The sequence below is a fragment of the Solanum verrucosum genome, unplaced genomic scaffold, assembly GCF_900185275.1.
Source record: "Solanum verrucosum unplaced genomic scaffold, falcon-dt-bn FXZP01000277.1, whole genome shotgun sequence".
Lineage (NCBI taxonomy): Eukaryota > Viridiplantae > Streptophyta > Magnoliopsida > Solanales > Solanaceae > Solanum > Solanum verrucosum.
The window spans coordinates 652,331-675,819 of record NW_026019945.1 but is presented as its reverse complement, the minus strand read 5'-3'; the positions used below and the strand labels follow the sequence as shown (position 1 = coordinate 675,819).

Here is a 23,489-nt window from a genome sequence, read left to right as displayed (position 1 = left end):
AGTGCTTAGTGTTATAATTTTTTTTTTATTTTTAAGATTCAAATCTAGAATCTGTAATTAATGGGGAGAAATTCCGTCCATCTTAATAATATTATTATCAAAAATTATTTTCAAACATTACAACATTTTAACGAGAAAATGACATTTGAACCCACTAAAAGTACTAGACATTGACATCCCTTAATTTAAACCCCATTAGCATATTTTTCTATAGTTTCTTTTTACCCACTTATGACATGGATTAGTTTGAAGACTTTGAAGACTAATAAGCAAGTCATCACTTCATTTATTTTTATTGAAACTTATAATTAAAAAAAATGTTAGGACACACTTAAATAATTATTTAATATCGAGCCAAACATTATTTTTTCTATTCTATTTTATATAAAAAAACAATGTTTAATCATGTAATATCAATATATTAATTTATTTAATATTATATTAACCGATGATAAAAGAAAGTACTATAATAATAGTTGAAGGACAATAACATCACAACAAAATTGAAATAGACATAATTCTTCAAAATTTAACAACAACAATGACAATAACATACATAATCGCACAAATAGATTTGTGAAGAATTATGAACTGTTTCTGATAGATCTTCGACTCAAACTCTTAGAAACGATAATAAAAAATATCAAGACCGAAATGATAAAAGTTTATTTATTTTTTTATAATACTTATTGTTCACTAAAATTAAAATCTTAAAAAAATACTTAACAAAAGTTAATAAAAGTACTAATCTCATCTCTCTGGCGGCTCTGCTCCCAAGTCTGCATCTTTCTCTCTTCAGTCGGATCTCAAAAGTATCCATAAACCGATCCATCTTCTCCTTCTTCTTCAACGATTCAATCCAAATCCCTAATTTTCTCTGCAAATCTATACGTACAGTATATCTGTATCTATCTGTTTTCCTCTTAAATAAGCACCTTTGAGTTGTCACTATCATTTATGGCTTCTTCTCCTGGCAATCCGAACCAACCAGGTGGTACTGGTACTGGACCATTTGATATACACAAATTCTTCAAACCCTCAACCCCAACAAACCCTAATCCCCAAAACCCTACTTTAATTCCATCCCCTTTTCCACCTCCTAACGCTTCATACCCACCACCCACCGTCGCCGGAGTCGGACCCGGTGGGGTTTACCCTTACCCACCTCAGACTACAACCCCTTTTCAGCATCACCCTCAATTCACTCACCGCTCGCCGCAATACGGTACACCACATGACACCCAGTTAATGCATCAGCAGAGATCCATGTCTTTCCCCACTCCACCACTTCAACCACCACCACCTACTAGTAGTCCTCATCAATTCCCTAACCCTAACCCTGGTGCTAGGCTTATGGCACTGTTGAGTGCCCCACCGTCTACTTTGGAAGTTCCGATACAGTCCACTATGCCTATGCCTCCCATACAACCTACTACTTCGGGGTCTGATCTTTCGGATTTCTCTTCTGGACCGAATGTTGGCGTTGCTCATTCGGGTCCGGGACCAATGAGAATGCCGAGCAGTAAGTTACCTAAAGGGAGACATTTGAATGGTGATCATATTGTTTATGATATAGATGTTAGGTTTCCCAGTGAGGTGCAGCCACAGCTGGAGGTTACTCCTATTACTAAGTATGGTTCGGATCCCGGTCTTGTATTAGGCCGGCAAATTGCAGTTAACAAAACCTATATATGTTACGGATTGAAATTGGGGGCTATTCGGGTTCTTAACATTAATACTGCATTGAGATCATTGCTTAAAGGTCTTGCGCAGGTTGGCTATTCGGGTTCTCAAAGCTTCTGCCTTTTTCTGTTTATTTGGATTTCTTAGCTAGTACATGCTGGAATATCATTATTTATCTGTTATACAAACCTTATAGGAATAATGCTACAATTTATGCTAGTTGCCAATCGTAAATGTGATGATGGTGGTAATTGTGGGGAAGTTACATTACAGTGTGCAATGTGTTCCTGATAAATTTCTTTGATAAATTTATGCCTGATACGAGGGCGCCCAATTGTCCGCTTGGTGTTTTTTCTGACGTGCCTTTCAACTATGGAAAAAGTTTAATTTGGTTGAAGGACACTGCTTTTATACGGAAGCTTTGATTGGCACATTTGCATTCTAGCTAACGTGTCGGTTGCACGTGAGATGAGAATATGCTTTGTTTCACGTGATTTGGAGAATAAGCTTAATAATATTAATATGCATTTAAATTTAACTGTGTCTCGAGTAAACAAACAAAATGCTGTTATCTGCACATATGTTTTATATGGAAGCTTTGATTGGCATATTTGCATTCTAGCTAACGTGTCAGTTGCGCGTTAGATGAGAATATGCTTTGTTTCACGTGATTTGAAGAATAAGCTTAATAATATTAATATGCATTTAAATTTAACTGTCTCGAGTAAACAAACAAAATGCTGTTATCTGCACATATGTTTCATACGGAAGCTTTGATTGGCATGTTTGCATTCTAGCTAATGTGTCAGTTGCGCGTGAGATGAGAATATGCTTTGTTTCACGTGATTTGAAGAATAAGCTTAATAATATTAATATGCATTTAAATTTAACTGTCTCGAGTAAACAAACAAAATGCTGTTATCTGCACATATGTTTCATACGGAAGCTTTGATTGGCATGCTTGCATTCTAGCTAACGTGTCAGTTGCGCGTTAGATGAGAATATGCTTTGTTTCACGTGATTTGAAGAATAAGCTTAATAATATTAATATGCATGTACAGTTAACTGTGTCTCGAGTAAACAAACAAAATGCCGTTATCTGCACATATGTTTTATACGGAAGCTTTGATTGGCATATTTGCATTCTAGCTAACGTGTCGGTTTCACGTGAGATGAGAGTATGCTTTGTTTTACGTGATTTGAAGAATAAGCTTAATAATATTAATATGCATTTAAATTTAATTGTGTCTCGAGGAAACAAACAAAATGCTGTTATCTGCACATATGTTAGTTGTTCTATGCCTTACCACTGGAAGACTTCCGTGTACTTTCAAGTTCAGAGTTTAAGCCCATCCCGCTAATGATAATTGTCTTTGACTTTTGAGCAGACACAGAATTCTTGTTAATGACTTCCTGGCATTTGTTTATTAGTATATCTCTTGAAGGAATTTTTTTTATTGATTGATTATTGTATAAATCGTTGATATGGAATCTTCTTTGGTTCAAAAAGGAATTATTGATTTTGTGACGTATAAAAATCTGGAAATTATAATCTACTTTGTTCTTACTGATAAAAATCCATTATTTTAGTCATTTGAAAATCTTGTTCTAATTTCAGAGGGTCACAGACATGGCTTTCTTTGCAGAGGATGTTCATCTCTTGGCTAGGTAGTGGTCTGCTCTTATGTATTTTATCATACTTATGTAGTAAGTTTTTTATGTTTCTAACTTGGTTTTGTCTCAGTGCGAGTGTTGATGGCCGGGTTTATATATGGAAAATTACTGAAGGACCAGATGAAGAAGAGAAGCCACAAATTACAGGAAGGATTGTCATTGCTATTCATATTGTTGGTGAAGGGGAATCTGTTCACCCACGTGTTTGTTGGCATTGTCATAAACAAGTAGCTACCCATCTCTCTTTTTGGTTATCCTTTTCTTCTGTTGACATTGTGCTTAATTTTTCTTATGTTCTCTTAATAGGAAATTCTTGTGGTTGGAATCGGGAAACGCATTTTGAAAATTGATACCACTAAAGTGGGAAAAGGTGTTGTATTTTCAGCAGATGAACCTCTGAGGTGTCCTGTTGACAAGTTGGTTGATGGGGTACAACTTATTGGTACCCATGATGGAGAAGTGACTGATTTATCAATGTGCCAGTGGATGACCACTCGTTTGGTATCTGCATCAGTGGATGGCACGGTTCGTGAGAGTTTTGCTTTATTTTGTAGTTTTAGTTGTTTATGCAATGTCCTTTTTCAGTTTTTCTTTAAAGAAAGAACTGTTTGATATAGGTATCCTTGGCATAATCTTTATTTAATGGTTCATATCACTTAACATGATTTTTGTTGTGAAAATGATAACCTAACCAAAAAACTCCGACCACTACTTGTTATTAGCTGAACTTTTGGAGTTGAGTTGTTTGTATTTGTTGTTGAGTGGGACTGTATTATCTTTTTTTGAAAAATTACCTCCCAATGTTAAGAAGTTGGTAAGAATAGAATGTGAAAATTTTCGGTTCCTGATATATTTATTTCCAACGGTACTTGTATGGTTCCTTGGGTTTTAGGCATTCGTTATCTTTTACCTTTTGGACCCGTTTAAGAATCTGTAATGAAGCTATGATTAAGTCTGATCTTCATTGCAAGTTTATATATAGCATGGGTAGTTGGAAAAGTTTGGTTCCTCTGTATTGACTATTGACAGGTGCCTGTGGATTTTACTGTGTTTTCCAGATAAAGATATGGGAAGACCGGAAGCCACTTCCAATCGCAGTTCTCAGGCCTCATGATGGTCATCCTGTTAGTTCTGTTACCTTCTCGGCTGCCCCACACCGCCCAGATCACATTGTACTCATCACTGGGGTATGTGCTACTGCATCTTGTGCTGGCCATTTTTGGTCAGAATCAACTGTTTTATTTCTTAGATAACCTCATATTCTCGGATTTCATTTACTTGCTGTCCATGCTAATTTTATTTGATCTGTTTCTCAAATGACAACCCATTTGAATGTCAATCACAACTCTCTATTTTCTTTTCCATGAGTTTGCCTGTTGGTGATTCTTGAGTTTGAGTTGACCTTTTTAAGGTTTTCAGGGTCCTCTTAATCGGGAAATAAAGATATGGGCATCAGCGAGTGAAGAAGGCTGGTTGCTTCCCAGTGATGCTGAGTCATGGCGCTGTACACAGACATTGGAGCTGAAGAGTTCAGCTGAGGCTAATGTCGAAGAGGCATTTTTTAACCAAGTTGTAGCTTTGTCTCAAGCAGGTCTGCTCCTACTAGCTAATGCAAAAAAGAATGCTATATATGCTGTGCATCTAGAGTATGGCCCGAATCCGGAGGCTACCCGGATGGATTACATAGCAGGATTTACAGTCACCATGCCAATTTTGAGTTTCACTGGGACGAGTGACCTATTGCCCCATGGTGAACAGATTGTGCAGGTGTATTGTGTACAGACACAGGCCATTCAGCAGTATGCCTTGGACCTGTCCCAGTGCTTACCACCTCCAACAGAGAGTGTGGTTTTTGAAAGGACAGAATCTGGCATTTCGCACGATGCTGCAAGCATTGAAGGATTTGCTCCTGTTGACCCCCCAGGAAGTAAACAGCAGGAGGTTCCTTTATCTAGTTCAGCACCTAAATCAGCAGTACATGACATTGGCTCTGAGATTTCACAAACAGCTAGATATCCTACAAGTACTGCACCTACTGAATCGACCACCTCCTCCATTCCAGAAACTAAATCGTCTACTTTGCCCAGTGTAACTAGTGATAATGATATTGCCCCCAGTGCATCACCTCCTCCTCCTTTGAGTCCTAAATTGTCTCGAAACTTATCTGGTTTTAGAGGTCCGTCAAACAGCTTTGGGGCAGACACCTTTGATAATGACCAAGTTGGAAATCAAAAAGTTGTTGAATATCCAGTTGATCCGCAAAAGGATGGCACGCCCCCAAACTTGTCAGATATTGCTTCCTTGGACGATGAACATAAAACGTCACGGGATGATGTTCCCCCTGGTATCAGTCATCCTGTAAAGTTCAAGCACCCAACTCATTTGGTGACTCCTTCAGAGATATTGATGGCTAGATCATCCTCTGAGGTTAGCATTGTTAATGAGCAGAAAAGTGAGTCAGAAATGAATGTTCAGGATGCTGTAACTAACAATGACACCCGCACTGTAGAGATGGAGGTTAAAGTTGGTGGTGAAGCAAAATTCAGTCAAAAAACTGATATGGGCTCTCAAGACCTTCATTCTTTTGTGTCTGAAAATAAAGAGAAAGTTTTTTGCTCTCAAGTATCTGATCTTGGACTAGAAATGGCTCGAGAATGTCGCGCCTTACCTCCTGAGACCTATCCTGTAGAGGAATCTAGGCAGTTTGATGGGGTTAGTGGAAGTGAGGGACCATCTCAACCTTCAGTTACACCAGAGGAAGACCATGACTCTGCAAAGGACATCTCTGAAAAAGATTTAGACTCAACTATGTCAGTTACTGTTCATCAACCATCAGCTCCCAGTGCAAAAGGGAAAAAGCAAAAGGGGAAGAATTCTCAAGTGTCTGGCCCATCTTCAGCATCGCCTAGTGCTTTTAATTCAACAGATTCTCCAAATGACACTGTTGTCAGCTCAAGTACCCCTTCTATGGAAAGTGCTTTCTCACAAATTCTGTCCATGCGTGAGATGCTAAATCAGGTGCTTGCCTTTTGTCCTAAGAGCATATGTACTTATATATGTTTAGTTTAGTGCACTTTTCATTTTGTTATGCCTCTATAATTGTATATATCTTTCTTCATTTTTTTGTTTTAATTTTAATTTATCTTTGTTGGTACTTAGTTTGACATATCCTCACTGTTCATGCATTAGCTTTTAGGTTATTCCATTTTTTTTGAGATAAGGGTAACTTAGCTTTTAGGTTATTCCATGTAATTATAATAGTTACTTTCATCATTCTCATCATTCATGAATGGTATCTTCGTACTTTTCCTTGTTCTATATGCGTCCTCTAACTTCCTTCTGCAATATTTCTTAGCCTGGCTGATTATCCTCCTGAAATCTGTTGGACAATTTTTTCAAATTCCATAATTTTGGTGGTTTTTTATGTGTTCATCTTCTGCAACTATTTTTATCAGAACTTTCATTAAGGAACTCTTCCTCAAGTGGTGGAAGCTGATTTTCTTTTATATGCTTCTCTGTGTGGGAAGAGCATTCTTTACATCATTGAAATGTGTCTTGTACTGAAGATATGTTAAAAGATGCTGACATTTCAGCTGTCCTGCAGTTCTATTGATTTGATTACAGTACCAATCCAAACCAAAAAAAAATAATACTCATTGTAGTAATGTCCTTCGATATCTTATTCTTATGTGTTGTCTTTTTTCTCGGTTTGCTGTTCCATGTAGGTTCTGACTATGCAAAAAGAAACACAAAAGCAGATGGAAATGGTGGTTGCTGTTCCAGTGACCAAAGAAGGAAGAAGACTTGAAGCTGCCTTGGGACGGAGCATGGAAAAATCTGTTAAGGCCAATTCTGATGCTTTATGGGCTCGTTTACAAGAAGAGAGTGCAAAACAGGAGAAGTCTCTCCGTGATCGTACACAACAAATTACCAATTTGATCTCTAACTGCTTAAACAAGGACATGCCAGGTCTGATGGAAAAATTAATGAAGAAAGAGCTAGCAGCTGTTGGACAAGCTGTAGCACGCAGTATTACCCCTACTATTGAGAAAACAATATCAGCTGCAATTTCAGAGGCATTCCAGGTTATTATTATGAAAATCTGAAGCTTTTCTTGTCTGGATTTGCTTGTGCTTGACTGAATGTTATGGTGCAGAAAGGAGTTGGTGACAAGGCAGTGAACCAACTAGAGAAAGCAGTAAACTCCAAACTTGAAGCTACTGTAGCTAGACAAATCCAAGCACAATTCCAAACCTCTGGCAAGCAAGCTCTTCAGGTGAGCTGAAAGTTTCTGATTGAGCAATGCCAGTAGTGTGTACAACAACATTTTCCTCGCAATGTCGTGCTGCTCATGTTTTTTCTTAATGTATGGTTTACGATACTGGATTTCTAGTTACTCTTGTTATCTTTGATCTATCATATTGCACTAAGAGTGTAACTTCATGATCCTCTCAGTTTGCTTCCCTTCCTGCTGCCCACCTCACTTTAGGTGGATACTGTACTCCTCAAATAAATGTTGAATGTTTCTTATCTGATGGCATTGTAACTGTCATGCAGGAAACACTGAAATCTACTCTGGAAGTTTCAGTGATCCCTGCCTTCGAGATGTCATGCAAGGCAATGTTTGAGCAAGTAAATTCAACATTTCAGAAAGGCATTGCTGACCACACGGTTGCTGCACAACAGCAATTTGAGTCCGTGCATTCGCCTTTGGCAATTGCTCTAAGAGTACGGACCTTTATATTTTGATTAATCCTTTTGTTTGCTTGCTAATCTTTTGTTGAACTGTTCTTTTTCTGCTCTTCCTTTATCTAAACTACATCAATTAATCATGCTTTCAAAATGCAAAGGTATAGTCCTTTCACTTTCTGTGCTGACTTATTTCTCATTCTTTACTGTGTTTTGAATTCAGCAAGTCACCTTTTCTTCTTTGGATCTCTATAATACCATCTTTAGAATTTGTTTGGTGTTCCAAGAAGTTAAAAACCAAACCCATCAAAAAGTTTGGGGAACACTTTTTTTAGTTGTTTAAATCCTGTAATCTATACTTTATAGTGAGTATTCTTGACTCAAGTTATCGTGTTTTTGTTCACTTTTATTTTTTATTACAACATATTAAATGGCCACTCGCTGATCTAAATATACACACTCAGCTCCCCCAAATAGATTGCCTTCCTTCCACTTTGCTCTGTCCCAAAGTGGTTAAAGAAAATGGCCATACAATTAATCTATCACAAAAGGATGAGCTGTGCCCACTTTTTACTGTCCTCATTTATCAATGCCACTTTTCACTGTTATTCTCCAAAAACAAGCATCCAATATATCACACAGCTTGTTTCGTTATCCTCATTTCTCAATACTACTTTTCATTACACCTCATGTTTCTGAAACAAGACAAATCACTTGTTCCTCTCATGTTAATAGTTGAGTGGTATCTTTGTTATGTGTACATCTATTTATGTTTCCTCCCTCCCTGCTTCCATACCTGGTGAATGTGTTGATGTGATTTTGCATAGACTCTGAGATATTTAAATTATGGATATATTTCGGAAGTGACCGGAATCGCATCCTCCTTAAAATTAGATACTCATTAGACTCAATTGTCAGGATGCCATCAATTCAGCATCGGCAATGACACAGACGTTGAGCGGAGAGCTTGCTGATAGTCAGAGGCAGTTGCTTGCTCTTGCAGTTTCTGGAGCAAATTCCCAATCAGCAAATCCACTCAACCACATGAATAATGGATCATTGCTACATGAAAAGGTTCTTCCCATACCTTAGTGGATTAAATAGTTAGCTGCTCATATTTTGATATTAGGAATTTACTACTTATTACTTTTTGTTATTAAGAATTTGCTGCTTATACTTTGCTATCACCCTCTTCTTCTTTTTGTCCTACTTTGATATCATCATGTTTTTATGTCTGCAATATAGATTGAGACACCTCCAGATCCAACCAAAGAGCTATCTAGACAGTTAGGGGAGCACAAGTATGAGGAAGCATTCACTGCAGCATTACAAATGAGTGATGTGTCCATTGTGTCGTGGTTATGCTCTCAGGTATACTGTTTTCATTGGCACTTACTTATAGGATTATCAGGTAGAGTCCCGTTTCTGAAAAATATTGTTTTAAGGGGAATAAAAGAGACCAATAAGATCCAGGAAAAGAGGCACAGTTAGGGGAGAGAGAAGGAAGTAAATGGGGCATCTTAATGGTGTTAATGTTTTTGTACAAAAATGAAAAACTTAGTTCTGCCATTAGTTTAGAGCATACTTTTACCTTGTCCAATTAAAAGTTTTTACCTTAAATCTGTGTTCATTGACATCAAATAAAATTGGGACGATACGGAGAAGAAAGTTCTTTTACCTCAGAACCTATCCAAAGAATTTCAAATTTCTGTTGTAATGAATTTTATGTGCTTGCATTTAATTCTTGAGATATGTAATGGGGATTTGTAGGATATAATGATCTTCCTGATTTTTGTTGCGCTAACAAAATGACGATGGCATTCTGTGGTAGGGTGTTATTCCTGACCGTTTCCTGGTGTCTTATGCCAGGTTGATTTGGCTGGGATTTTATCCTTGAATCCCCTCCCTTTGAGCCAAGGAGTGCTCCTTTCACTTCTTCAGCAGTTATCATGTGGTATTAGCTCAGAGACAGTCCAAAAACTCTCTTGGATGAGGGATGTGCTATCTGCCATAAATCCAAATGACCCACTGATCGTAGTGCATGTTCGGCCCATCTTTGAGCAAGTATATCAGATGTTACTACAACGCAGAAACAGTGCTACCACTCCTCCTGCTGAACTTTCAATCATCCGGCTTCTTGTGCATGTTATCAATTCGATGCTGATGGCTGTTAAATGATGATATCAAAGAGCAATTATCATATTTGGTGAATATAGAAAAAGCCTGTACAAATCCCAGAGGATTTCATGGAATGGCTTCAAGTCGTAACCGGAGAATTGAAGTGTACACCAACCTCCAATTATCTCTCTCTTTTTATTCAACTCTTTCTAGATAAAATCTGTAATCATTTTGCCTGAATTCTCAAGTTGTAGAGACTTAGCAAAAGAAAAAAAAGAAGGAATTTTCAAGTTGTAGAGTTGGGTGTTTTTGGATGTTGAATATTACAAAAATTTTGTGCTTGTACATTGTTACTTTATTATACTGCAATTTCATTTCAAGTGGGAACTCGCAACTGTCATTCTTCTAAAGTTTTTCAATGTGCAAGGAGTAGCTCCTTTTTATTGTAAGCAAATGCTTTTATTAGATGTGTATCTTACTAACTAAATTAAGTTTATTAATAATGCTTTGAAATTCTAAATTTGATTGGTACTATAACCTTTCCACCTTCAACTTCTTTCTTTACAATCAGTCCAGGCCTATCTTCATTTTTCAGTGTATTAATCCTATTTCGAAGTGAAGATTCAAAACCTGAATTGTGAGTCATGGGCTAAGACTCCAACAGGACCTGGAGTGTGAATGAATCTTCCGTGGAGAAGTTTGATGGGTTGGAAGGGCCCAAAGAGGAAGTGGCTGCCCTCCTTTTGAAATAACACTCAAAACAACAAAAAAAAAGAAAAAAAACTTCTAGTAAATAAACAACCAAAGTGAGACAGAAAATCGGTGCGTAGAGCTGATTTGCCTGCAATCTATCCTCCATATATGGAATTAACACAAGTATTTGTTCCTCAAACAAGAAAATTTTCTTTCTCTTTTTTTTTTTTTTTTTCATTTTTGCCAATGGCTCAATTACAGACAGAGAACAAAGAAGGAACAAAAAAAAATGAAAAGCAGGATGTAGTATGTACATAAGCTAAATCTCCATCTAAATGCCATTTGACAAAAAAAATACAGCGGAGAAATGTAGGTCCCTAATCATCATCTCCTATCACCAGCATTGATCCGTTTCCCATCTCCGGGTCGGGTATATACGAAATCCATCAACCGACCGAGCAAAACCTCGCCGGCGAGAGCCCACGCGCAGCTTGAGATCGTATAGAGCTCTAGCTGAAGGATCAGATAGCGTAACATAAGCATCGTGAATCTCAATGAAATCCCGTCCGTCGGACGATTCTTCCGGCAGAGAAGCAGCAGAGTCAGGATGATACAATTTCGCTAAATTCCGGTAAGCAGCCTTAATCTCTTTCGGTGATGCGTCTCTTTTAACTCTTAACACCTCATATAAACTCACCGATCTTCTCTCCATCATCATCGGAGCCTCGGCAACGGCAGATGCACATATTGTCCCCCTCCGATTACTCTTTCCGGTGAACAAACTGCGGCGATTAGATCCGACCGGCGCGGCGGCGGAATAGGATGATTTGTGAACGGAAAAGGGGAAGGAAGTTGAAGAAATTAGGGTTAGGGATTGAATCATTTCAATTTTTTAGGATGAAAGAGAAAATGAGAAAGAGGATTTTATATAAAGCTAAAAAGTCTAAAAGGAGGGAATCTTTAAACCGAGGACGGCGGGCATACCCACCGATTTTTTGTTTATTTAAGAAATACAGTTGGAAAATGAAAGACTGTGTGCTGATTAGGCATTTTTTAATTATTTTTTTTGTGTTTTTTTTAATCTTCTAGAAGATTGAGAGCTTTTTGTTTATTAAGCTTCTAGAAGATTTAGAGTTGTAGACTAGTTGTAGTGGTAGTAGATGTAGAATTTCTATCATATGTTGTTGAAGTGGTATAAATTATGGACTTTACTACACAATGCTTGACGTACAAGGACAACTAGTGTTGGTATTTTCTATTATATACTTCCTAATATTAGGGATGAACATAGAAAAAAATATTGTGTCTTTGCGAAAGAATGAATCAGATTGTGGTATATGATTAAATTAAAACAAAACTATTTAGCATTGATTCGATAAAGTTTTACCATAATTGGGCAGCTTGCGAGATCAGCCTTCTTATATTTTCTCCGAAAAGAAATGAAATTGATCATTGACTTTAACTCAATGCCTTTAACCCCATTTTATAAATTTTACTGCTAATCAAACTGACAATTTTTTTGATAAACAATTGCTCTTAAAAAGAAACAGAGGTGAAACTAAGTTCAAAGAAGTCAAAATATACCTTAGATACAACAAAATTCTATCCAACTCAAACAAATTCTTTTTACAATTGGGGTCAAAGTTTTATCTTCAAGTAATTGAATACTTTTACTTGAGACTTCCAAATGACTCACTGACTTGTCAAAACTACAATTTTCAATCATGTTAAGATAAGTTTTGAATGATCATTTTGGACTCTTCACCAATTTTGAATCATATCATTTAATACTTTGAAAATTGGGGAGGGTGGGGGACAATGCTTCTAGATCCAAAATTGGAGAAAAGTCATTGTCATTATTCATTAATTGGTACTATTGACGTCTACTTAGTTTTTTTTTTTTCTAATCCAAAATTGGGTTTGTACTTTGAAGGTTGGATAGGTCTTCATGCACTACAAATAGCTTTCAATTATAATTGCATTCAACTATAAGATAAGCCTTCTAGAAACCTTTTCCTTTAAACCATTTCTTAAACCACTAAATTAGTAATATTATCACATGTCTTTGTAATAGTTGTGCTTTACCACCATCTCTCCCAATTTTTTTTTTTTTAAAAAACTTTCCTTAATTAGTAGAAGATCATCCATTGATTAAAATTTTGATTCATCACGCCTCATGTGAAAATAATAACCATCGTGTCTTCCACCAAATCAAATTCCTCACTAGTAAATACTACCTATATGAATATTTTTTTTAATTGTGTCTTATATCTTGCTAAATGTTTTAAAAGTTTTTCTTAGATTATGCAAGTCAAATACCATCACATAGATTGAAAATAAAATAATATTAAATTATGTGACTATCATGATTTCGAAAATTACCTCTCCGTTTGCACGAAGTGATCGTAAAATTTGCATGACCTTATTTGATTAAATTTCACTGAGTATATTACTATTGTTATCATAATACACCTTATTAATTTTTTATTTTTTTAAAGATAAGCCTTATATGAATAAGGGATAAAATTGTCAAATATGTATTTACTCATATCCTCAAAGGAGACTTTTTGTTTCTAAAAAAAAATTAAAATTCCATTGGATCCTCAAAAGCAGGATAAATTGGAAAAAAAAAAATACAGGATATATACGTATCTAATCTCCAACTAATAAAATGCCATATACAGTATTAACGCGGCAAAGTGGGTCCCCTAAATCCTAATCATCTGACATCACCAACACTGATCCGTTTCCCATCTTCGGGTCGGGTAAAACTCTGACCCATTCATTCGAATACCATCGTCGGAGCTCCCAAATCCTCGTCGGCCGGAGCTCATGTTTATCTTGAGATCGTACAGATCCCTAGAAACAGGATCTGATAACGTAGCATAAGCTTCGTGAATCTCAATGAAATGCCGGCCGTCGGAAGATTCCTCCGACAGAGACGCAGCATCGGGATGGTATAGCTTAGCTAAATTCCGGTAAGCTGATTTTATCTCTTTCGCAGACGCATTTGATTTTATCCTAAGCACATCGTAGAGACTCGCCGGTGTTTTTCTTCGTAATACCGGCGGTGCCTCCGCAACGGCGGCGGCATATACCGCTGCTGTTCGATTATTCCTTCGGGGAAATGTGACTCCGGATCTGAAACCGGCGGTGGAAGAAGGAGGGCTGTGAAGAGAAAAACGGAAAGTATTTCCGGCCGGTAGAGTTAGCGATTGGACCATCGGAAAATGATTTTGTTTCAGTAGAGTGAGATGAAGAAAGTTGTGAGTTACTAATTTATAAGAGAAGGTGAGATCTGATTTTATATAGATGTTAAGCACCCACCGTTTGTTTCTATTGGTTTACAGTTGGAACTTAGAAGACTGTGTGCTGACTATGCATTTTTTCCTTTGTACTCATCCATTAGTTAACTCAGAGAGAGGTGTCAAATAGACGAGTTGAATTGATTTCGTTTACCAAATAAATTGAGTGATATTGAGTTTGATTTTATCATTTCGGAAGTATAATTGAAATGTATGATTTAAGTCAAAATTAGTGAGTTTGGCTGAGTACAAACCCTGTAATTTAGTAGTGGGATAATAAATATGGTTTCATTATTAATAAACGTTTTAACATACGATATGAAATTATAATTTCAGCTTAATATTTGAACATGTATTTGAGATTATAATTTTAAATTATATGTCTAAATAAAACTTGAACTTCTGATTTATGTAATTTTAAATTATGATTCCATATCATATGACTAAATGAGCCCTTAATTAGAAGTCTTGAATTTGAGTCATTTTTGACAAGTAATGTTTTGCCTAAAAAATGAATCTTTTTTTGTACGAATCTAAATTAATCGAATCTCAACACAAAAATAAAGAAATACATTGGTTAGCTTGGGATATTGTAACTTTAGCAACACTACAAGAGAAGTAGTATATATATATTAACTTGAAATCGATGAGTTTTTAGATTTTGAATGTAGGAATTTGGAACATTACAAAACTGTGGTCTCAAAGCTCATAGTTAATAATAGTCCTTTCTAACGTGACAATTCCTCTAGAAGCATTTCCCTTTTTATTTTTTAATAATTTTTATAGCACCTCCCTTTCACTACACAAAAAACACACAATTTGGTGAAATGTCACTATTCTTCATTTGACTATTGCCGTCCCCTTCCAATTTTTATCAAATCTCTCTTCGTTTGGAGACCCAATGTCCGATATTTATATTGTGATTTGATAAATATAGATTTGTATAAAAAAAAAAATTATGTTAGAAATAAAGCGTACTTTAATAAATGTAATTCTATAAGCAGGAATGTAAGATTTGAATCCCAAACTTTTAGGGGTCGTTTGGTGTGAAGGATTGGGACAAATAATCCCGGGATAAATATTTAGTGGCACTTTATTTAGTGTTTGGTTGGGTTGTTTGGGATAACTTATCCTGGGATTAATAAATAGTACCAGGATAAGTTATCCCTCCAAAAAGGTAAATTTATTAAATGACAAAACTACCCTTCAAACCCTTTATGATAAGTTTCACAAACACCGCTTATGGTGTTAGCTTCCAATTTTCTTCTCTTCTTCATTGTAGTAAGAAGAATCACTCTTTGATTTGGGTACACTCAACTTTTCATTTTCCATTGAAGCCATAGATGGGTGATTGAAGAACTTCTTTACCAATAACCTTCAACTTTCAAGTTTCTAACAAGGTAAATTTTTTTTATTTTTCAGAATTTGTTTCTCTTTTCTTTCTTTGTCATCATTAATAATTCTCTGATCTATTGCATAATAATTTGGATACACTCATCTTTTCTACTTAATGGAAGAAATCAAAAAAAATAAAAATTCTAGAATGTTATGTTTTAGGGCTTTTGTAAATTTTAAATCAAAAAAATAAATAAATCTAGAATGTTATGTTTTAGGGCTTTTGTAAATTTTGAAAAAAGTTTGTTCTTTATATGTGCTTGAAATATTTGTAAACAATTTCAAGTTGTCCTCATTTTAAAGTTGCCCTGTTGATTCTTTTTAATTGTTTTTTTGTGTGTGTGTGTATTAACTCTTTTCATTTTTTAATGAACAAATAGGTTTTCTTATGGATCATCAACTACAGTCCGATATTGAATGTTTTATCATACTTGAGGAGATATTGTGCCAACAATTTCTTGTTATGTTTATTTTTCTTTTCATGGTTATTCATGGTATTTCTATAAAAAGAAATAGGCATGTGATTAGGTACCTTATGAGTAGTCGAGTTCCTAAAATTATATCTCATTTAAATTGTATTATACAAGACAGTGACACATCATGTATTGATAAGTTAAGGATGGATCGAAATTCTTTTCACACTTTAGTTCTCTTAACTAAGGAAGTTGGAGGTTTGACTGATAGCAAATATATGTCAAGTAGTGAAAAGTTAGCAATGTTTTTAAATATTTTGGCTCATCATGAGAAGAATAGATCCATTAAGGTTGATTATATTAGATCGGGCTGGAGCGTAAGTCAAGCTTTCAATGAATGCTTGAAAGTTATTCTAAAACTAGCTCCACTGTTACTTGTTAACCCCAAACCGGTGCTTGAAGATGAGCTTGACGATCGATGGAGATGGTTTAAGGTATATGCACTTTCAATTAGGTATCTATTAATTTATGTAAAAGTAAAATAAATATAATTTTACGAAGAAATTTTTGTTGTTTGAGATAGTGTTATAATTTTTTTATAGGGATGTCTAGGTGCATTGGATGGTACTTACATTCAGATTAGAGTTCCATCTAAGGACAAACCAAGATACAGGACAAGAAAAGGAGAAATAGCAACTAATGTACTAGGAGTTTGTGATAAAAATCTTAATTTTACTTATGTATTACCTGGTTGGGAAGGATCAGCGGCTGATAGTCGTGTATTACGAAATGCTATAACTCGAACGAATGGTTTGAAAATTCCCGAGGGTAATTCTATACATATGCTCACATTAAAATTATATCACAAAAATAATGTTGTATAAAAGCAACTAATTTCTTATTTATATTATAGGTAATTATTATTTGTGCGACGGAGGATATACAAATGGAAATGGTTTTCTTTCACCTTACCGAGGTTATAGATATTGGTTAAGGGATTGGCAAGGTGAAAATCCACCACCTCAATGTCGAGAAGAGCTTTTCAATATGAAGCATGCTAGAGCTCGTAATGCTATTGAAAGGACATTTGGTCTCTTGAAAGGACGTTGGGGAATTCTTAGAAGCCCTTCTTGGTACTCGGTTAAGATACATAACAGGATTATTAGCGCTTGTTGTTTGATACACAACTTTATTCGTAGAGAGATGGAAGTGGATCCCTTAGAGATCGATGTGGAAGAACAAGTAGAATATCAACAAGATAACATTGATGTTGTTGAATCATCTCAAGAGTGGACCACATGGAGGGATGAGTTGGCTCAATCAATGTGGAATGCTCACTTAAACAATTGATCTTTCCATTATGTTGTGCTTGTTATATGTTTTATGCTACATTTGAATTATTCTTCCCTTTAGTTTTTGATATTCTTGTAAGATGCATCGACTTTTAGCTTTTTATGATATAAGAAACAATTACTTACATTAATTTATAATGTGTTTAATTTATTTCTTTTTTGTGTTGTATTTGTATGTTTTTAATTTATTGTTTTTGTACATTGAAGTGTATGAATTTTTTTTATGATGCTAACTAATGATTTGGAGATACTTTCGCTTTTTATGATGGTAACTAATACTAACAATGATTGTTTCACAAAATTATTCAGACAAATGGAAATTCAGAAATCTTCAATGCAACCACCAAAAAGATCAAGACGAAGACGATCAACACCGTCAACTCGAAGGACATGGACTCCTACGGAAGAAAGTACTCTTATAAATGGTTTGAAAGAGTTATGTGTTAATGGTTGGAGAGCTGATAATGGAACTTTTAGGCCAGGATATCTGATGGAGTTGGAACACTATTTGCGTGAACATCATCCTGAAAGTGGCTTGAAAGGCGAACCACATGTCAATTCTAAATTAAAATTTTGGAAGAGAAGTTATGCAAGCTTAAGTTTACTAAAAGGTAGGAGTGGTTTGGGATTTCAATATAGTGATGGAACTATAATTATTGATGATCCAAAAGAATGGGATAAATTTTTAAAGGTAATTAATATTTTGCTATTAGAATATTATTACTTCATATAGATATTTCTTCAGTCTTCATAATTTATAATTAATACATATAAAATTGTCATCTTTATTTTATTGTTTGTCTAGGATGAACCTGGTGCAAGCAACATGAATTCTAAAAAATGGCCACTGTTTGCGGATTGGGAGGAAATTTTTGGAAAAGATAGGGCAACTGGGGAACATGCAGAAGGGCCACTGGATGCTGTTGAGGATATCTTAAAGAGTCGAACATCAGGACTTTCTACTGATATGAGTTTAGGATTTCTTATCAATGTTGATGACGATGAATATGAAGATGAATCTAGTCATGGACCTAATGCACCTACTGAAGAAGCTGAAAATACTGATACAGGACATAATTTTACTCAAACAACTGAAAATGAATATGCTGGAGGATCTCCTCGTGAACATACTGGACCATCTGAAAAGCAAGGTAAATATGCTAAAACATCTTCTTCTAGTGTCAATGAAAAAGAAAAAGGCAAGAAAAGAAAGAGGGTTGTGGAAGATGTTAATGAAACATTTCTCAAGAGTATGACGGAAGTTATGAAAAGCTTTACTGAAAGCCAAGATAAAAGAATTGGTTCGTTGATAGACAAGATTGGAAATCGTGACCACTCTGATATGCGTGGTCAAATTTATTCCATCATTGAATCTCCTACATTTGATTTGTACACCATAGAGCAACGTATCAAAGCTAAAAAGGTTATCTGTGAAGATGTCAAAAATATGGAAATCTTTTTACGTATGGGTGAGCTTGAGCGCCAAACAATGATGTTCATGGTCGTCAATGATAAACTTTGAAGTATGATAAGCTTGTGTATATAAATGGTGGCACTAGTGTGATAGTTTTTGCTCAACTAAAAGTTTCAAATCAAAACTTTGATTGGAGTGCCATTTTTTGATCCTCTAGTTATGTTCACACTCTTTTGTGTATGACTAATGTAGGTCATGAGGATGCTAGAATCTTTTGTATATGTAAAATCTATTAAATAGATTAACTCTCATGTAAAAGTTAAGTTTGTTGTAAGTTTGTTACTAGTTATCAATTTTTGTGCAGTTGCTTATGTTGCTTCCCTATAGTTTTTGTCTCATTTTTTCTACTATGGTAGACCAATTTTTGGTCTTGTTTTTTCTGTTGCTTTGATGCAGAGCTTTTGTTTCAGTTTTGACAGGTGTTTTGGTGAATATTTACTGAAATTTTACTCTTGTTTTAGCTGTTGTTTTAGTTGTAGTGTTGGTTGGTTTGTTGTATCCTGCTGGTGCCTCTGTTTAATACTGGAAAATGTTTACTGCTGGTGCCTCTGTTTAACAACATACAGCAGCATACACGCATCATAACTTATCCCAGCATAACTTATCCCATTATAACTTGTATTCAAACCAAACGACCCGGTGTTTTGGATGCTATCAATAAGTGGAAGAATCCAAGAACCTAATCCAAGTTTAACTTGGTTTTCATTTGCGCGTCAGCCTCCTTTGTGTTTCTCCTATTTCCAAAGTTCTTTCCAAGTGTGCAATTGTTGTAATATTTTCATTTTGATTTCTTGTTCCTTGATCTATGTGATTAGCTGTAATTCCATTTCCTCAAGGAATCCTTCATGCACTTGGAATTTGCTTTGTTCCTGATCAACAGTTTCAGTAGTATCCTGTGAAGGACCTAATTCCTTTGCTTCTTGCAGTGTACTTCTGTAGTCAGATCTTGCAATAGACAGTAAGGAATTGGTTCTTCAGTAGTTCTTTGCCATAAACACAATAGACATGTTAAAGAATTGGTTCTTCAGTAGTTCTTTGTCATAAACAATATCTGCCATTATTGAGACATGTTTAACATCCAGTTCTTGCATCATGTTTGTTATATTTGTTAATCATCAAAACTCCATATGTGGCATAGCTAAGGACTCATAGCTCATAGCTCAACATGACTGACCTTCAATTATCACCATAAAGTTTCTGAATTAGTCTACCTCCTATCCTATGGCCCTCTCCATGAATTGAAGCTTCAGTACTATCGTAATAGTAAATTATTTGAACTGAATATTATGGCCCTCTGGTACATGAGATAATAACTTTGGTGCATACATGATTTCTTCTCAACTTGTATTTGTAAAATGATAATGCATCGCTTTCCACTTTTAGTTCCGTTTTTTCTTTTGAAGTGTAACCTTGATATTGCAGGCAAATTTGACTTGGGAACATATTATATTGTTCTACAAGAGAGTGTTAATTGTTGTGAATGTAGTTACATCAGTTATTGCAGCTATATAGTTACATCAGTTACCACAGCTAACATTAATTCCATTGAAGTGAAAGATTTTTGGACTTCTCATAATAAAAGTGGAATACCTACAATCGTGTTCAGTTAGGAATCACTAAACCCATACATGCGCCTTTTGATGCATATGGTTCAAAAAAATTGTGAATCAATGTATAGATTCTAGTGCTCGTTCTTTTTTTCTAGAAAGGTTCTTTCTTACTTTTAACGAAAGGGTTTTTCTTCGATTTTTCAATAAAGACGAGTTTTTACTCCTTCTATATATTTTTGATTTTCCATTATAAAATTAGGCTATTCAATGAACTCAAATAAAACGAGGTATTTTCATTGTGTAATCATCAGTGAAGAAGTTATTTTAAAAAAAAGTTAGTGAAGTATCAATTATCTTGGGAATATCTGTGTTGGATTTATTTGTCCAGAATTTGATTTTCAGGCAAATAGTGAGCATCCTATTGCAAAAGCAGTTGTGGACCATGCCAAAAAGTTACGCCTGAAGCACGGTGCTGAAAATGAATTTCACTCTGAGATAAAGAACTTTGAAGTGCACACTGGAGCTGGCGTAAGCAGAAAAGTTGGAGAACGGAAAATCCTAGTCGAAAATAGGAGGCTTATGCATGCTTTCAACGTCCCAGTAAGCAGTGAAGTTGATAACTACATTTCAGAGCATGAACATTTTTCTCGGACTTGTGTTTTGGTTGCTGTGGATGAGAAAATAGCTGGGGCTTTTGCTGTGACTGATCCTGTAAAGCCAGACGCTGCACGCGTTGTTTCTTTTCTCCACTCAATGGACATCACAAGTGTCATGGTGACTGGTGATAACTGGGCGGCAGCAAGAGCAATAGCAAGTGAAGTGGGAATTCAAACAGTGTTTGCTGAAACAGATCCGCTGGGAAAAGCTGATAAGATTTTCTATGTTGGATGGATTGAGTAGTTAAATTTGGTTTTAACTAAAACTCTACCAAAGAAATATACAAAAAGTTAAATAAGAGGGTATTTTTGTAATCAAACCACTTACTTTTAGAAAGTATTATTTTTAGTACAACAAACCAAACAATCAATAAGAAATAATACCAGGATAATTAATCCCAGTATAACTAATCCCAGCATAACTTATCCCAGCATAACTTATCCCATCATAACTTGTATTCAAACCAAACGACCCGTTAGTGATGAAATAATACTTATCATTTTCTTTCGATATTTCCACATGTACTATACCTTCTAGAAACATTTTCCCGAACGATTATTAAATTCTAAGTATAGTAAATAATTCATATAACACGACTAAAATTTTGTAGTAATAAATTATAGAATGTGTCATCAACAGTTGTGCTCTACCATTACTTCAAATCTTTCTTTTATTTTTTTTCCCTTCAACTTGGTTGAAACTGACCATTTTTTTAATTTCTTGAATTAGATAACGTTATGCATAACATTTCTCTATAATAATAAACATAGATACTCCTACATTTTAAATTTTTGCTGGTCTTTGATTGTTATAGTTGACATGTCTTGCTGAAATCAGTCTATTTATTGTTCTTTTTTGGATTAAAATCATAATATATATATATTATTGTGGGTTAATCTGGATGGCAACCTGAGCCCACATTTAGATGGGTTTTATATCTATGAGCCCACTTAAGGCAAATGGTTGAGGCTTTGGCATTGAATTGTCCTAACATATATATTTATATAAAATCCATAATTTGAGAGAAAAGGTTATAGTAAGGATCAAAATAGAGCCCATATATCACATTATAAATTGATAAAATTCAGCTACATTATATTTGTTTGAAGTTAGGCTTTGTCAAAACTAGTTTTAGACTGTATAAAGTTTGAAGTTTGTATTGTTAAAAGACTTAAATTGCTTACTCCCTCGGTTTCTTTGTCTTACTTTCATTTTAAGTCCGTTTAAAAAACAATGTCTTTTTTCCTTTTTAATAATTCTTTAATTTTAACTTTCGACATGACTTGTTTAAAATTACAAGATTAAAAGATATTTTGATACATCTATATATTTTTATTTTGAAATCACAAGATTAAAAAACCTTTTTTTTTTAACTTCTAATCAGGTCAAAACCAAATAAACAAATTGAAACACGATAATTTTATTGGAAAATGTTTGAAAGTTGAAATTGCAAGCAGATGATCATTCACGTAAACATGATTGCATCTGTCATTATCACATAATTGTGGCATTATTTGCGAAAATAATAATAATTGGAGGAGGTAATGATTGGTTTAACATCTAATGTAATCATATGTTTCTCTTGATTGAAATGGAGAAATCAATTATTGGACAACAATTGTTATTCATTTCAATAAATAATATTTCAAATCAAAGCGTCAAATAGACAATCAAATTAAACCGAGTATAAATAAATGAATTAATAGCCTTACATGCTTAATTCTTACTCGATATAAAGGATAATTTCATATTATACCCCCTATTAGAACATAAATAGCATGTTTGAACTAGTTTGGAATTCTTCCAACTTCTTCGATCATGTTTTGAAGCTAAAATTACTTTGAAAAACTCGTTGATAATTTACTATTTTAAGTGGACTCCCCTTTTGTATTTGTGTTTTGTTTTAAAAGATGAATAAAATGAAGGAAAAAACAAATATTCTTGGTGGACTTATTTGATTATTTGACACGAATTTTGATTAGTTAGATTCAATGAACAATATCATATGGTTAAACTTAAATTTATACACAATAACAATGAGAAAATCCTACTATACTTCTATAAGACTTAATGAACGATATTCATTGTTTCTCAAGTATCGAATTTTGGAGTTTTCAACTTAGAAATAAGAAATTAGGATTAATTTAATTTTTCATGTCTATTAGTTCATGTATTTTTCAGACATAAATGACAGACTCTTTAATTTCAATTTTTATAAGTTCATTTGGAACGATCTAGTGAAAGATACTCTTTGCCTTTGCATGACCGACACCACGCTCTTTTTGAGTTTTGTGATCATAAAATAGAAATTCAGGATTATCTCAACTTTTTGTGTGTATTAGTCCATGAATTTTCTAGAATATGACTGACTGAATCCGCTTGATCCCAAATTTTATAGGTACATTTGAAACGACCTAGTGAACTATTCTCATTATTTTCCAATGACCAGTCACTTATTTTGGAGTCTCCATGCCTCGAAACAAAAT

At 34.8% G+C, this 23,489-nt stretch overlaps 4 protein-coding genes across 4 annotated transcripts; 2 read left to right on the top strand and 2 right to left on the bottom strand.

Annotated features, from left to right (window-relative positions):
• The first annotated feature begins 734 nt into the window (after window positions 1–734).
• LOC125839171 (enhancer of mRNA-decapping protein 4) lies at window positions 735–10,552 on the top strand. Its single transcript, XM_049518143.1, has 12 exons — window positions 735–1,773; window positions 3,302–3,351; window positions 3,428–3,584; window positions 3,664–3,882; window positions 4,416–4,544; window positions 4,777–6,375; window positions 7,083–7,442; window positions 7,514–7,633; window positions 7,915–8,085; window positions 8,965–9,120; window positions 9,292–9,417; window positions 9,916–10,552. The coding sequence occupies exons 1-12, from the start codon at window positions 958–960 to the stop codon at window positions 10,222–10,224; spliced, it is 4,212 nt and encodes a 1,403-aa protein (XP_049374100.1). The 5' UTR covers window positions 735–957; the 3' UTR covers window positions 10,225–10,552.
• Window positions 10,553–11,043: 491 nt separating this feature from the next.
• On the bottom strand, window positions 11,044–11,755 carry LOC125840411 (chaperone protein dnaJ 11, chloroplastic). Its single transcript, XM_049519392.1, has one exon. It carries the CDS (start codon window positions 11,738–11,740, stop codon window positions 11,252–11,254), a length of 489 nt encoding a protein of 162 aa, XP_049375349.1. The 5' UTR covers window positions 11,741–11,755; the 3' UTR covers window positions 11,044–11,251.
• Window positions 11,756–13,481: 1,726 nt separating this feature from the next.
• Window positions 13,482–14,089, bottom strand: LOC125840429 (chaperone protein dnaJ 11, chloroplastic-like). The gene has a single exon (XM_049519417.1). It carries the CDS (start codon window positions 14,079–14,081, stop codon window positions 13,587–13,589), a length of 495 nt encoding a protein of 164 aa, XP_049375374.1. The 5' UTR covers window positions 14,082–14,089; the 3' UTR covers window positions 13,482–13,586.
• A 3,084-nt stretch (window positions 14,090–17,173) lies between these two features.
• LOC125807384 (uncharacterized) lies at window positions 17,174–21,246 on the top strand. Its single transcript, XM_049487094.1, has 5 exons — window positions 17,174–17,295; window positions 17,779–18,013; window positions 18,128–18,823; window positions 19,193–19,280; window positions 20,735–21,246. The coding sequence occupies exons 1-5, from the start codon at window positions 17,174–17,176 to the stop codon at window positions 21,244–21,246; spliced, it is 1,653 nt and encodes a 550-aa protein (XP_049343051.1).
• The last annotated feature ends 2,243 nt before the right edge of the window (window positions 21,247–23,489 follow it).

Excerpts from the sequence above, each read along its gene's own strand:
- LOC125807384 (XM_049487094.1), top strand. The coding sequence starts at position 17,174 with ATGGAAGTGGATCCCTTAGAGATCGATGTGGAAGAACAAGTAGAATAT. Across the intron at positions 18,014-18,127 it reads AATGGGATAAATTTTTAAAG|GATGAACCTGGTGCAAGCAA; the intron begins GTAATTAATATT and ends TTGTTTGTCTAG. Across the intron at positions 18,824-19,192 it reads GCCAAACAATGATGTTCATG|AGCTTTTGTTTCAGTTTTGA; the intron begins GTCGTCAATGAT and ends GCTTTGATGCAG.
- LOC125840429 (XM_049519417.1), bottom strand. The coding sequence starts at position 14,081 with ATGGTCCAATCGCTAACTCTACCGGCCGGAAATACTTTCCGTTTTTCT.
- LOC125840411 (XM_049519392.1), bottom strand. The coding sequence starts at position 11,740 with ATGATTCAATCCCTAACCCTAATTTCTTCAACTTCCTTCCCCTTTTCC.
- LOC125839171 (XM_049518143.1), top strand. The coding sequence starts at position 958 with ATGGCTTCTTCTCCTGGCAATCCGAACCAACCAGGTGGTACTGGTACT. Across the intron at positions 3,883-4,415 it reads CTGCATCAGTGGATGGCACG|ATAAAGATATGGGAAGACCG; the intron begins GTTCGTGAGAGT and ends TGTGTTTTCCAG. Across the intron at positions 9,418-9,915 it reads TGTCGTGGTTATGCTCTCAG|GTTGATTTGGCTGGGATTTT; the intron begins GTATACTGTTTT and ends GTCTTATGCCAG.